Source organism: Tetrao urogallus (assembly GCF_951394365.1).
Source record: "Tetrao urogallus genome assembly, chromosome: 18".
Lineage (NCBI taxonomy): Eukaryota > Metazoa > Chordata > Aves > Galliformes > Phasianidae > Tetrao > Tetrao urogallus.
This window is the reverse complement of record NC_136831.1, coordinates 10,424,109-10,438,795: the sequence shown is the minus strand read 5'-3', so window position 1 is coordinate 10,438,795 and position 14,687 is coordinate 10,424,109. Positions and strand designations below refer to the sequence as shown.

Sequence of the window (14,687 nt, the reverse complement as noted above, 5' to 3'; positions counted from 1 at the left end):
CTCTGTGGATTCTGTGATTCTATAATTTCATTCTCACCAGATAGGAAAAAGCTGTCAGAGATAGCATATGCTAGCATCAAAAGAAACGGAATGAACTGACCACAGGCCCACACATTCATTTTGATTGAGAGCACTTCTTTTGGCTTGCTTTGTTCCTTTGGGCAGAGTTTTCTTGACTACCCACAGGAAGAAATTCTACAGTCTGAATTCTGTTCAGACCACCCAGTAATGAATGTGTTAGAAAATATATAGGCAGCATACTTAAATACTTGGCAGTGCACAATTATATTTAATCTAAGGACACACCATTCTCAGTCTGTAGATGTGTTTTCTGGGTGTTCATATCATTAATTAGCCGCATATGCTCTTCATCTTTAGTTCTGACTTCACTGTACTGGTCTTCGAAAGCTCTGCACATCTTTTCCAGATTGCTCTGTTAAGACATAGAGAGCATATCTATCAGCTCATTTAATTGTTCAGAAAAACAACTGCAGTGGCGAGAAATATTTAATCCAACCTTAGCTTTGGAGACAGACTCCATGTTGCTGGCCAAGTCATCAATCTCCATCTTTAGCTCACTCTTCTCCTTCTCCAGCTTCTGCTTGACTCGTTGCAGGTTGTCGATCTGCTCCCCAAGCTCCGCTGTGCTGTCCGCATGCTTCTTCCGCAGGGCGGCAGCCGTGGCTTCGTGCTGCAGCGTGGCCTCTTCCAGGTCGCGGCGCATCTTCTGAAATTCTGCCTCACGCTTCTTGTTCATATCGATCTGAGCTGCCGTAGCCCCTCCTGCTTCCTCCAGGCGCTCACTGATCTCCTCCAGCTCCCTGGAGAGGTCAGCTCGCTGCTTTTCAGTCTTTGCACGGATTGCACGTTCAGCCTCAATTTCCTCCTCCAATTCTTCTGTACGAGCCTAGCAAAGTTAATTGCTTAAATGAGAATGTCTGAATAGACCTAAAGTAAGCTTTAAGGAATAAAGAACAAATACTCACTTTTGTTATATCAACAAGGAGAGTAAAGCACTGCAAGAAATTTCACTGAATTGTGTCCTAGGACATTCAATACAGTGAACGTAAACTTAGGAACTGTGGGATAGATGAGTGGACTGTGAGTTGGACTGAGAAACAGCCGACTTGCAGTGCTCAGAGAGTTGTGATTAGTGGCTCATGGTCTAATTGGAGGTCTTTAACTAGCAGTGTTCCCCCAAGAGTCAGTACTGGATCTGCTCTTGTTGATCTTCATCAGTGACCTGGGTTAAGGGATGGAGTGCACCCTTAGCAAATTTGGTGATGAGACAAAGCTGGGAGGTGGATCTGACACAGCAGAAGACCGTGTGCCATTCAGCGAGGCCTGGACAGACTGAGATTTGTGTGCAGAGGAACCTGATCAACAAGAGCAAGTGTGGAGTCTTGCACCTGGGGAGGAATAACCACATGCATCAGTACAGGTCAGGGGCTGGCCTGCTGGAAAGGAGGTCTGTAAAGAAGGATCTGGGTGAAGAAGAGGTTGGCCATCGTGGCAAAGAAGGCCCATGGGACCCTGGGGTGCATTACAAAGACTGTGGCTAGCAGCATGAAGGAGGTTATCACCTCTGCTCTGCCCCTGTAAGGCCACATCTGGAGTACTGTGTCCAGTTCTGGGTCCCTCAGTCCAAGACAGGGAACTGCTGGAGAGAGTCCAGTGGAGATCTACAAAGATGGTCAGGGACTGGATCATATCCCTTATGAGGAAAGGCTGGGGGTCTTCAACCTAGAGGAGAGGATCTTATCTGTGCTTATAACTATCTAAAGAGCAGGAGCCAAGCAGATGTGCCAGGTTCTTTTCAGTGGTGTCCAGTGACAGAATAAAGGGCAGTGGGTACAAACTAGAAAACAGGAATTTCCATTTGAACATGAGGAAAAACTTCTTTGCAGTGGGGATTACAGAGCACTAGAATAAGCTGCCCAGAGAGGTGGTGGAGTCTCCTCTGAAAATATTCAAGCTTGCCTGGACGCTTTCCTGTGCAACCTGCTGTAGGGAACCTGCTTTAGGGGCGGCTGGACTAGATGATCTGCAGAGGTCCCTTCCAATCTGTTTGATTCTGTGATTCTGTGAAAATCTGAAATTTCACTAAATATTATAGCTCAGAATGGATTTTTTTAATGTAATGACAGGCATAGAACTGCACTTTTCTAAAGGCATAATGGATGAGCCTCTAAAAAATGTAAAATGATGTGAGCTGTTTAGGAATTTGCAGAAGGTCAGGTCGTCTCCATCAGCAAACACAGTGTAATGAATGTTGGGACAAGTAACCATGGGGTGATATCACTGAAAGGAACTGTTTTTCTTGGCTCTGCATTGAGATGGTGATCTCTATGCTGATTATGTAACTTTCTTTAATTTATTTACAAAGGTAATTCTTCATGGCTTCACTACTATTTTAACTCAGTATGTTAGCCATTTTTGAAGCCTGCCATAAGCTCTGCTTAAGAAATTCTTACATACTCACCTCTGATTATAGATCAGAGCCTCTGTAAAGTGCTGTCAGACAGGAACAGCACTGCGAGTCTATGTTCATTGTTTTTTTATGTGCAGAATAATATTTCTCTATGAAATTCTAAGAAAATATCAGATAATCCCAAGAAACCAGGACTCAGCTTCTAAAACCATCTTTAGATATCTTTAGACTTTACCTGAAGCTCCTTGATTTTCTTCTGCAGCTGAGAACTTTGAGCCTGCTCATCCTCAATTTTACTTTGTAGGTGGCTAATTTCAAAATCTTTTCTGTTAAAGAACAAGAATGTGAATTCAAGATAGTTAAGACACAATATTAATTTTGGAATTTAGAGGATAAGTCAGTGCAATACTTTTTTAGCCTTTCATCCATCTGTTGCTTATCATTTTCCAAATCCATGATGGAATCTTGAGACATTTTCAGATCCCCGTCCAGTTTTCTCTTTGCTCTCTCAAGGTCCATTCGCTGTTTCCTCTCTTGTTCCAGAGATCCTTCAAGCTAGAACACATAAAACATACTTTGAAACACATAAAATATGCTTCAATAGTAAATATTCTTGATGTAAAAATCTTAAATAGAGTTGCAAATCAAAACTAGGGGAAGCAACCAGATCCTATACATATTCTCATCTCCTCCCACTCTTACTACATGATCAGGGTTTGGTTTTTGATGTTAAGCTGATCACAACTTGGGCGTGCACACATGAAATGCAAGCTATTCAAAAATAAAGAAATTAAAGATTTCCAGTGACTGTAGTTCCTACCATACAGACTGCAAAACACTGACAATTTCCCAGAGTCCATAGCTTTCTGGATTAGACCCATAAAGTACACAGATCTGCAACAATCCCTCAAACTGCCTCAGATAGCTGCTAAAGCTAATTGGTTAAAATATGTAGTACAAAAGTCTACAATGCTGAAATATCTATTGATAAGCACAGATTAAACAGCCAAGAAAAGATGGAAAATATACTGGATTCCACAACACCCTATCAACTGCCTGTAAGTTATTAGGTAAAATTGTTAGAGCTGGCTTGGCTGTTCTAAATGTTGTTTACTCTCCCAACATCAGATTTCTTTCCTGATCTGTCAGAGCATCCACCCGTACAACTTCTTTTTTTTTTTTTTTTGTCTTACATCATCTACTTGCTGCTCCAGTTTGGTCTTGATTTTGGTGAGTTTACTGACTTTGTCCTCCTCAGCCTGTAGGTCATCCAGTGTCTGCTGGTGTGCCTCCTGGAGGGCCTTTTTCTCTTTGGTGAGTTTAGAAATATTTTCATCCAGAGCTGCCATCTCTTCAGTCAGATTCTTAACCTATTAGGCATCAAGCATCCATACTATGAGGGGGTGTAATAAGAGCAGACAGATTGAGAACACAGTGAAAGCACTTCTGCAAAATCTTGCATGGACTGAGTCAAGTGATTTCCACAGAAGGTCTACATTTTTTATGATGAGAGTAGTAACCAGTATCGTGCCTGTCATACCACTGTGGTCCTGAAGTGGTAAAAAATGCTTGCTTTAGTTGGTCTTGACTCCCAGCCAGTTTTTATAGTGTAACGTGTGCTAGACATTCACTTGTACCTGCAAGCTGTACTCTGCTTGGATTTACTGAAGGCCTCTGAGTTGCTCTTGTTCAAAAAATGCATTTTCTGCGTGTGATATATTTGGTAGGCACACAGCTGTAATTTCTCAGCAACTGAGGTTGTTTAGAAGATACTACCAAATACAAATCACAGCAAATCACAGTATGTCAAATTTTCCATAAAAGTTTAAGTAACTTGGCAATACACAAAGAATCTTCTGCCTTTTAAGAGATTATCATGAATTGAGGTCTAGAGCCCTTGACACATCTGTTGACATACCAGCTCTGGTGGCTTTATTTTGGAAAATTATTCCCTGCTCTTCATGAACCACTGTACTACCAACAACCTTATCTCAAACATATCAGCCTCACTGCATGAGTCTGCCTGATGTTTGCTTCCCACTTGTCTCATTCAGATGGGAAAGACTGACAGTATCCATAAGGAAAGTCCACTCTGCTGGGTGCTTTAGCTATGTGGTCCTTATCTTACTACCCAGCACCATCTAGATTTCCTCTAAACATTAGCATAGAAATGTCCAACATGTCTAAAATTGCAAACTTAGGATCCAGAAGTGTTTTCAGTGTCGTCAGTAAAGGAAACCTTAACCTGTAAATACATCTCTGTTAGTATTGTTTCTATGGCAGGACTGAATGCTGTCACCACAGGTGTGGGCTTTTGAATTCTAAGATTTCAGTTCTGATTTGTCACATTAATCGTTGAGATGTATATAAAGAGATCAGTGCTTTTACTGGGAGATAAATGAGCTAATGACAACCTGATCCTTCGAATTCAGGAATTCTCGTCGTGTAGTCAAGTCAAGAAAGCAAAGGATAGCCATCCTAGCTGAGATCTGGGCTTCTTAAACACAAGAGGATTATAAGAAAACATTCTGCATTTGGAAGATCAGTTCTCCTCATTCATTGAGGAGAAAGGATCTACAAAGCCATCCTCTATTGAGCCACCCACAAGCATACTAGTTCTCCATCCACAGGAGAGACGCTGGTTCCTTATGCCTGAAAATAGCAGCGTATGGAAATTCTCCATCAAACACCTCAACAAGCTGTTAACTTTTTTTGAAATGCCATGAAAAAAATATTTTTCCTAACGGGAAGTTATAATTTTAGCAAAATTTCTTCTGTTACAGGCAATTAAGTGGCAATATCTCTTTGTGCCTAGGGCACGTATCCCTTCCATTGAGAGCACTTAGGAAACTCTGCAACATCCCACAAAACTGAAACCTGTCTGGGAAAACTGTCTGGGGAAGAATAATTTCCTGATTTGTCTATCACCTTATTCTCTGTCGCATGCTTCTCCTTTTCCACTTTGGCCAGAGTCAGTTCAAGATCATCAATATCTTTCTTCAGCTCAGAGCACTCATCCTCAAGTTTCCTCTTCTTTGCTGTCAATTCAGCATTCATCTCCTCTTCATCCTCCATTCTTTCATTAAGTTCTTTAATTCTAGCTTCCAGCTGAATTTTACTTTTGATGAGACCTTCACATCTCTCCTCAGCGTCAGCTAGATTTTCACTCTCCTGTCAGAACACATTGAAGGTGTGTTACATTTACCATACACATGATGAAACGCAACTCACGCTGCTCAAGCGCCACCTCCAGGAAATGAACTGCACAAGTCATGGTAAAATTTCCTATGCAGTTAGGAAGTAATGCACATTATCCAGTCATTTGGAGATAACCCTGCTTGGTCGTGGTTTAGGAAAGTGAACCATAATCCCACAATAGAGCCCTTTCTTTAAGCTGGCCAGGTGGTTTGATATCAGTAATACAAACTGGATCTGCAACAATCTGGATCAGCAAACTGGATGTCATGGAAGCATGAACCTACATGAGTATTTGTAAAACATAAGGCATTTGAAAGTCATCTTTCATAATGTTGGATTATTCTATCTTTAATAAGCTCCTCCAGCTCTAATGACACAGGTCTGACTGTCTCTCCCCTAACTCCTTCTGTCCCATAATTCACTTGAGATTACCTGGCTCTCACATTGTTTAACCTCTTTCAGCCAAAATGGGGTTGGGCTTATGGCAAAAAAGCATTGCTTAACCTACAGTTTAGCCTGCAATTTCTACTATAACATTTTGAGCAACACGATTGACAGATTAAATGTTACTCAAATTAATGCTACTGTGATGTATTCTAGGCAGAATACCATAAAAGGTATATGCTGTTTCCCAGAAAAGTCATGGAGGAAAGACATCACTGCAGTAACAAAGGATGTTATCTCTCAAATTCATACTGAAACTCATGGGGCACTCAAAATTACAGCTACTGTGTGTGCTACTGAGCGTTTTCTGAGGACAAACATGGAGAAAAGGGCTTATGAGGATCGTTTCAATTAGAGTTGATTGAAATTCACACAGCAATAGGACTTAAAAAGCAGACACAAACAGCTCTTCCAGTGATGAAACACTGAGAAACTGAGTCAGGAAAGAGGCAGACAACACTCTAAGGGAAATAATCATATCTTAAGACCTTTTTTATGCTCTGAAATCTGAAACCATGGAGTACATTGATGGAATCCTAACTTGGAAGCTAAACCTGAGCTTTTTGCTTTTTTTCACTTACATTCTATGTGAAGGGGTTATGGTGAAGCCTAAAATATTTATAGAATAGGTTGGCACTGGAGAACAGGACACTAAGTACCAAAAAGGATGCAAATGAACTCAGAAAACTGAATGATGTTAAGTTGAAGTGCTAAAGAAGGATTTAGGGAAGGAATCTATCCTTTGACATGCACAATGACCATCTTAGGGCTTGAAATAACACAGAACTGTCCAAAGACCAGCTACTTCAAGAGCAGATGGAATCAAGTGACAGTTCCACTCGCACCAGACAGTCCTTGGCCATAAAGTATCTTACTACCTTGTAACAGCTGATAGTATTCCTGTCTTATGCAGATTCAGTCTCTGCTTAGTATTGTTGCAGCTGAAAAACATCAGTCTTTGTTCCATGCTATCACTTGTGTCTCTGGTAGAAAAGTAGCCTCATCCCTGGCTCCATATTAGAATGGTCAGCAACTCAGGAAACAAGCTGTATTTCATACAGATCCTGAGAATGCAGCCAGAGACACATTGCAGATCCATGGCAAAGTGGCTTTACACTTGATCCCTGTCAGAATTTCCCTTTTTCATAACAGTGGTAATACTATATATCTGCTTTGTACCCACTTTGCTTAGGCATAGATGACAAGACCAGATAAAAGGTAGAGGAGAACGTGGCCCTGTTACCTGTCTGTTTATGTATGACACTGGAAAAGAGAATGGAAATAGCTGTAGAAAAAGAGAAAGTGGAGGTGAATTTGAAAATGGAGGTTACTCACAGACTGAACCTGCAGCTGCAAGTCGTTTTTCTCCTGCAATAGGGTCACCATTTTCTCCTCCAGCTCCTTCCTCTTTGCCTCAGACTTTGCAAGCTCTTCCTTGGTTTTCTCAAACTCTTCCTTCATGTTGGCCATCTCCTTCTCAGATTCTACACTCTTCAACATGGGCTTCATCTTGAAGTACAACTTCATCCAGGGCCAGTGCTTGACATTCATGAATGCTCTAACATTGTATTGGATTATATAAATGGATTCTCTGAAAATGCATGAAAATAATACAGGTTATGAGACTGGAGAGACTTGGGCTAGAAGCAGACTCTTATTGGTAACACAGCATCAGCATTTTGTTCAGGGAAGTTTTATCTCACTTTGCTTGTGCTTATTAAAGTCATTTCTGGACACCGGACTGCTGAATACCTGGCTCTGTAAAATGAACAATAGCTATGTCTGGGCATAAGAGGGAGGACTAAAATTCTCTGTTATGCTGTCTGATAACCTCTGAAACTTTCCTGAATCTCAAAGCACAAGCGCTCGGGTGAAGACCAGAGTGAAAACTGACATTCATGTTGAGATTATAAACATGGGTTTTACTGTAAATTGTGGAAATGGCAGCTTGATGCTTTTGGGTCTGAAAAAAAACCAACTATAATATTAGAAATTACTGACACACAAAATGAAAACAACAATGAAACCTTAGTATGGCAGCTCCAGCCCCCATCTGCACAACAACACTGTCTCTGGCTCTCCAACCATGATCCTAAGGACAGGGCACATGGAACCACCATGGGCCCAGCGTGCTGTGCTCCACCTGCAGAGCCAGCAGTGCCTCCCATGGTGCAGAGGTCACTGGGAGAGGGTTGCAGCAGGAGGACCAGAGTGTGGAGCCAGATGTTGGACTCAGTGGTTCTTGTAGGTCCCCACAAGAACTCCAGATGCTCATTGTTTCTATTGAATGCCACAGGATTTTGTTCAAGGCAGCTTTGACAGTTCATTGCAGAGAAATCCAGTACAGGTTATCGAATTCTTAGAAACTACCCCTGTTTTGGGAAGCTGCTGAGCTAAACATATATGATAAGGTATTACAGATAAAGGCTACTAGTTGGCAGATAGCGTCCTATGGGTTTATGTTATCTTTGCTCCCCATGAACAGCTTTCACTTGTCAAAAATACTTGAGACTATTTGCTTGGTGTGTGCAGTGCTGCCACCCCTACACTCCAAATTTCGCATGAATTGTTCCACTCAAAAGGACAGAAATGAAAAGGGTATTTTCTCGACTGTTCCACATAACATATATTTTCTGTACAAGTCAGAATTCCTCATCTTAGACAGAAATGAAGCAACGAAATAAAACAAGTAGAGTAGAATGTGAGAGTAGAATGTGAGAGTAGAGTAGAATGTGAATCCATTCATTACAAACTGATGTGATTTAATTAAATTGTCAGACAGCATATTCCAAACAGCCAAATGAACATGTACTAAGGTTTGTCTATCTCTATCACAGGGTTCTTCAGAGGTTGAAAATGATTCTAAAGGTTATTACATTCCTGGAGGAAGGGCTCACTGTTAACTATCATGCTCCAGATGCTCAGTCCAGCTACTAAACTGCCATTGCCAGAATTTGGAATGTTACAACAAGGGAAGTGTTAGTTTCTGCTTTTTCTGTTTCCCCTAATCTTTCTAAATGTCTTCACCGAGAACAGGTTTGTCCCTGAATTGGATGTTGCACAATATGACTTGTGCTGTGTTCATTTATTACCTTCTTGCATTCATCTTTTTAAATTCAATTCTCATGAGATACCCTCTACACATAGCTTGCATATGAGTGATGAGGCTCGCAAGCTTCTCATCTCTCATTTCTTCTAGGAGTCCCAGGAGACCTGCCTTGAAGAACACCTAGAACATAAGAGAGGGCTAAGCAGTTTGAGGATTAGGCAGAGACACAATGATTGGCATGTGATGTAGGGTAAGCAAGGCAGTTTTGGAAGAAAGTATGGAGTAACTGTTAAATAGGTAGAGAAATTTTGGGTCACTGTAGATATTTTCAGTGCTCCTATGTTTCGTGACAAATCACCCTTTGCATGATCTAATCATGCTGTTGTGAAGTCATCCAAGGCTAGCTCCAGAGTAAGCTGGGGAAGACCTAATTAATAAAACAAAGAGTTAACTGAGCATGCCATTCAATTCTGTCTTTTCACTGTACCCTTTTGTATCTCAATGGTCAAGGCTCTGTTAAGTAACTTTCAGGTGGCTTGAGAACCATACATGATAAACTTCATTTAATAGTGTACACAGTTGTTTCCTAATCACCATGAAGGCTGATTTTATATGCAAGAAAAACTTTAAAGAAGTGTAATTTTTTGCCATTAATATACCCACTCTTCCACAAGAACTTTACCTTGGTGTGGCCAAATCTGTATTGGTTGTGGTCCACATCGATGGAAGAAAGAAGCCTTTCTGAAGCCTTTTTGCTGTCAATGAACTGGCCTTCTGGAATGGCTGAGGCATTAAGAATCTTGTACCTGTAAGACCGGTTGCAAAGCGCTGGTTGCAAACAGCATGAGGAGAACTGGGGCTACTGTGCATAATAAGATAATGTGATTGGAAGCTGAGGTGTCTGAAAGCAGCTGAGTACACCATGTGAAACCTAGATAGACTTGGCTGAACAAAATATGATGACAAGGGGATATGATTACTCTGCAGTGGAATCTGTTGGCTGTGTAACAATATAGTATGTTGTGACATACAAAATTAATGTGCATACTTAACAGTATTTGTATGTCCAGGAATTATGAAGAACACAGTGAGAACATGTCAACTGTGTCATCTCAACTTGTTTCATTTACCAGAATAAGGCTATTTAAATTAAAGGGGAAGATGAATTAAAGCTGCTAACAAAAATCAACTGTATTCCAAAAGGAATACAAACCTTGAAAAGGAATACAGAACTCACTGTCTCTACAAGTCCCACCACTGAATCCTTCAGTTTGGACTAAAAATGACATGGTATTATTTTTTAACTGCTAGCAACAGTCTTAGCATGTTGCAAGATAGCTTAATGATTAAGGTAATGCCATGTCGTGGACAGGATTGCCTAGCTCTTCTAAAGGGGTTTCCTCCAATTAAGAAATGATGAAGGGTGACTGTACACTGGGGCACTTCTAGCAGTCAAGTAAGAGAAAATATAAAATCAAGATAGTGAAAGTGGAACAATCCATTTATTTTGTATTTTAGGCTTCTGCTGTAGTTCCCTCTGAACCTCAGCACATCTCCTTTGCACTGTACAGCAATTTTTGTTTCTGGACCATTGCTATTTTGGAGTGTCCCCTTTACCTGTCACGTCAAGTTATGGTTTGACAACTGAGATCAGCTAATATCTTACTGAATTAAACATCAGGTTGCAGGGCATATTCAAAGGGGTCCTGCATTCCAGTCTTCACTTCTTCAAAGTCTTAATATTCTTGCTGCAAAACGAGTATTATCAATTTCTTGCCAAAGAGGCCAGGAAGGGAAGGAAGAAGCAAACAGGCTATGTTTTTTTCTGGGAAAGAGCTTTTTACACCAAGTCAGCATGGAAGATGCTACTGGTACGTTTAATAGCAATAGTACCCAGTTCTGATTTAGCAACTGAGCACTCTTAAGCCAGTTTCATTGTCTCCATTTTAACAGGATACAGGCCAGTGGTAGTTACAGGATGCAGGCCAGTGACAAAGCACCAACAAAGCCTTGGAGTTTTAAATGCTTAGTAAATGCAATCTAAGGAGACTGTATCAATGTATTATTTTAGTATTGTTTTCTAAGACTCCCATAGACTCATAAAGAGTATTCTATAATGCCACTTAACTCATCCAACAAGCATTTTGTGACTCTTTGAAGCAATAGGCAGTGACCACAGTTCAGAAATGATACAGGTTCTGACAAATCAACACACCTCTGGTCTAATCAAAGAGGGAAAAGACTGGAGTGACTAATGATAATATTTATGGTAAAGTTCCCTCAAATGTCACCAAACTAGTCTGTTTCAGAGGGTGTTTCTCCATGGTGTTACCATATTTGTCACCTGAGTTGTGGGTTTACCGAATTTTTATGTTAACAGACAGTAATAACTGAAGACGTACCGTTGTTTAAAGTCTGCATAAAGGATTCTGCTTGGAAAACCTTTCCTGCAAATTCGGATGCCTTCTAGAACCCCATTGCATCGCAGCTGATGCATCACCAAGTAATGGTCCATTTCACCTTAAAAAAGACATGTATATAATAACTCAATTTTTTTCCAAAGCATCTCGATATTTACTAGAATGACAGAGTAACTTCTATTTTTAATAAAATTCAACCAGCCTTGATTAAAGATGAAGGAAATAAAGACAGAACATGCCTTCAATTCATAGAAGTTGCAGAAAGTTGCTTTGACCAACTGAGCTTTGCAGCTCAGAATATTAGGACTGGCAGTGCTTATAAATCACCAGTGGTAAAAGGCATAGGGCTGCATTTCTCAAAAATGGTAGAGAAGTACTGCAGAAGATGGAATGAAAAAATCTGCGACAGCAACAGGATGCAGGTAGAGGCGGCACAATGTGTGCCACAGCTCTTCATTTCAGAGATGATTCTACCTCGAATCTGCTGTGGAAATATTCACTACACTCAACCTTGCTTAGATTTGAAAGATAGATTCCAGCAATTGAAGGGATAACAATCCTTAAAGCTTTAATCCTTAAAGCTCTCAGTCATTTTAACTGCCTGTAGAAGGTGGATGACTGAAATTGGAAGAATGATCTCTATCAGATATAATAATCAATTAAATTTCTTAATCTTATTCCCATGTATTGCAAACAAAGTACAATTGGTAGACTAAAATACTTTTGGAATCACTTCGTGATGAAGAAATTTCTGTCAGCTGCTACAGAGATTAATTAATGCAGAATGGCCCATATCATTCACCCTTACCTTTTCATCGTAATCTATAAATAATGTGTACCCAAAGGCATAGTTAGGAAAGTTGAGCATAATTAGCCTAAGAACAGCTAAAAATCAGAAAATGTCCAGTTTCTCTTCCTTCACAATTCTTAATTCTGTTCACTCATCACCACTCTTTTTCTTAAAAGGCAGATATGATATTTCCTCTGAGTCACCTCTCTCCGAATATTAAAATGATAGCTATATCTGGCAGAGTCGTTCATTCATGTATATTTCAGTAGATTTCCTCAATTCCCTTATGGCTACTCTACTGTCAAGACCCTAGCAGGGTACTCTCTCATTACTTCAGGAATGTGGACTTTCCATACTGGCTTCATTTATAGTCATTGGAGTGAAACAATGTTTTCTAGGGTGTGATTCATTTCATCCTAAGACATTTAAAAAGGGTCAGATGAGTCATACCTTAAAATACCAGCTTCTCTCAATTAAATATAAAAGTAGTTTAGATGAATAGGATGATTGGACTGCATGATCTCAGAGGTCTTTTCCAACCTTTATGATTCTATGATTCTATGAATAGCTGAGATCTGAATGTCATACATATGCATGTTTCTCATAGCATATTTGTGTTCTTCAAGGTTACCAAGAGAGACAAAAAGAAGGGTAAGAAATGCTTGGAAATTCTGGAGCAGAGCAAACTGATGCTAAACTTCTTATCCCTTGTATTCCTTTTGCATCTACTACACCTTATCATTCCACCAATATCAGGCTTTGTAATGATTATACTCCTGAGACTTACACAGGGTACTTAATGGCCTCAAACTGAACTGTTCTTGGAGACTGAACTCCTTGCAAGAGTTTAATACTTAATTCAAGAAAGGAACAAAACTAACTTTACATCAAAACGCTTTTCAGGTGCAAGCAGCACCCAGCAGCTTATACAATGAGTTCTACAAGTGATGCATGATTTCTTTGACAGTCTTCCAGCTAGAATTAGATTCTAACACTAAATATTTAGAAGCTGTTAAATTGCCTTGGTCTGAACCCAGCAGTTTTGAAAGACTCACTGCCTTAAAAACAGGCATTTTTAGGAACATGGTAGTGCTGTTACTCCCGACAGACACCTGTAAGTGTCAGTGCTAATATTCATCAACTCAACATTCACTCTAATATTCATCATTTGATATTCATTCTAAAATTCATCAACTCTAATAAATCTCATCTTTATTATCTTCAGCTCTGCACACTCGTTAAGCAAAGACAGCTAAGTGTGAAGGATCACGTAGTGCTCAAAATTTTACAGACAAGACTAGAAAGCTCATTTGAGCATCAGAAGAAGTTTGTGTGGAAGCTGAACAGTTCAATTCTAGTCAGTTCAATGTATAATGACAGACTTACCTGGTGTCTTGGTCTCGTTTGGAATCAAGCAACGCACAAAATGAGGGTGGGTACTTCTCAGGTTAGTCATCAGCTTGTTTAGATTTTCCTGTGACAGAACAACACAAAGACCGAGCTATGAGTTACAAAGCTTTTGCATTTTTATTGGTTAATTTTAAGGAGGACTTCACTTACCCTGAATACAGCAGATACTGTCTGGAAAGATCCCCCCTTCTTCTTAGAACCTTTCTTGCCACTGTCACCTTGGGAGAAGTACATAAGAGCTGAAAGGCTGGTGTAAGCAGTATGTCAACGGAGACATTAAAGTGAAATAGCAAATCACTGCTGCATGGTAGTTTTATGTGAACTATAGGTAGCTGGTTATTAATCAGTGTGGTATATTTAGGTCTCAGATATATGACTTAGTTTACATCATAATGCATGCAGCTTTGGGGGTATGGAACCCTGTGACCTGACATTTTACATTTTACTCTGTGCCATTTGACATTACTTTGACTCAAAGATACACCCTCAACTTATTTTTGTATTTGTATGTAGTTTGGTGATAGGCCACAGGAATGGCTCAGCAATGGACATTTGCTTATGAGTGCAGTGAAGTGTCTCTAGAAAAAAAATGTTATTCTAATGCTTCAGTTGAAGAATAGGGATCTGTTCTGTGTTATGGCAGCCCAAAGGTAAGAAACAAAATATAGTCTTCAAAGAATATAAAGTGCTTGCATTTTCCAAATATATTTGACACCCATCTAGATGACGGCTAGCATGCACATGAATCACAACTCAGTAAGTCAGGAAACATTCAACTCCTGTCACTTTGTTTTGGACTTGCTGAGTGTTGTTTCTCTGCAGCATGAATAGGGAGAATAGAGAGCTTTCTGCAGTTATATATGTTTGTATCTTAGCCTTGTGCACACAAGATTAGGATTGGGTTAAAGGATGATGAAGAACCTAGACAATACCACAAAGAGGAAA

The 14,687-nt window shown here is 40.0% G+C and overlaps 1 protein-coding gene across 1 annotated transcript in view; it reads right to left on the bottom strand.

Annotated features, from left to right (window-relative positions):
- LOC306953399 (myosin heavy chain, skeletal muscle, adult-like) overlaps positions 1-14,687 on the bottom strand; it is a gene marked incomplete at both ends in the record, with an annotated part of 44,138 nt that overhangs the window by 17,887 nt on the left and 11,564 nt on the right. The window contains 12 exons of the mRNA XM_079544294.1: positions 307-433; positions 518-907; positions 2,667-2,757; positions 2,841-2,986; positions 3,625-3,801; positions 5,360-5,602; positions 7,409-7,664; positions 9,166-9,302; positions 9,805-9,928; positions 11,525-11,642; positions 13,719-13,806; positions 13,893-13,960. Of these exons, the coding sequence (XP_079400420.1) occupies positions 307-433; positions 518-907; positions 2,667-2,757; positions 2,841-2,986; positions 3,625-3,801; positions 5,360-5,602; positions 7,409-7,664; positions 9,166-9,302; positions 9,805-9,928; positions 11,525-11,642; positions 13,719-13,806; positions 13,893-13,960 (1,965 nt within the window). The remainder of the gene's footprint in view (positions 1-306; positions 434-517; positions 908-2,666; positions 2,758-2,840; positions 2,987-3,624; positions 3,802-5,359; positions 5,603-7,408; positions 7,665-9,165; positions 9,303-9,804; positions 9,929-11,524; positions 11,643-13,718; positions 13,807-13,892; positions 13,961-14,687) is intronic.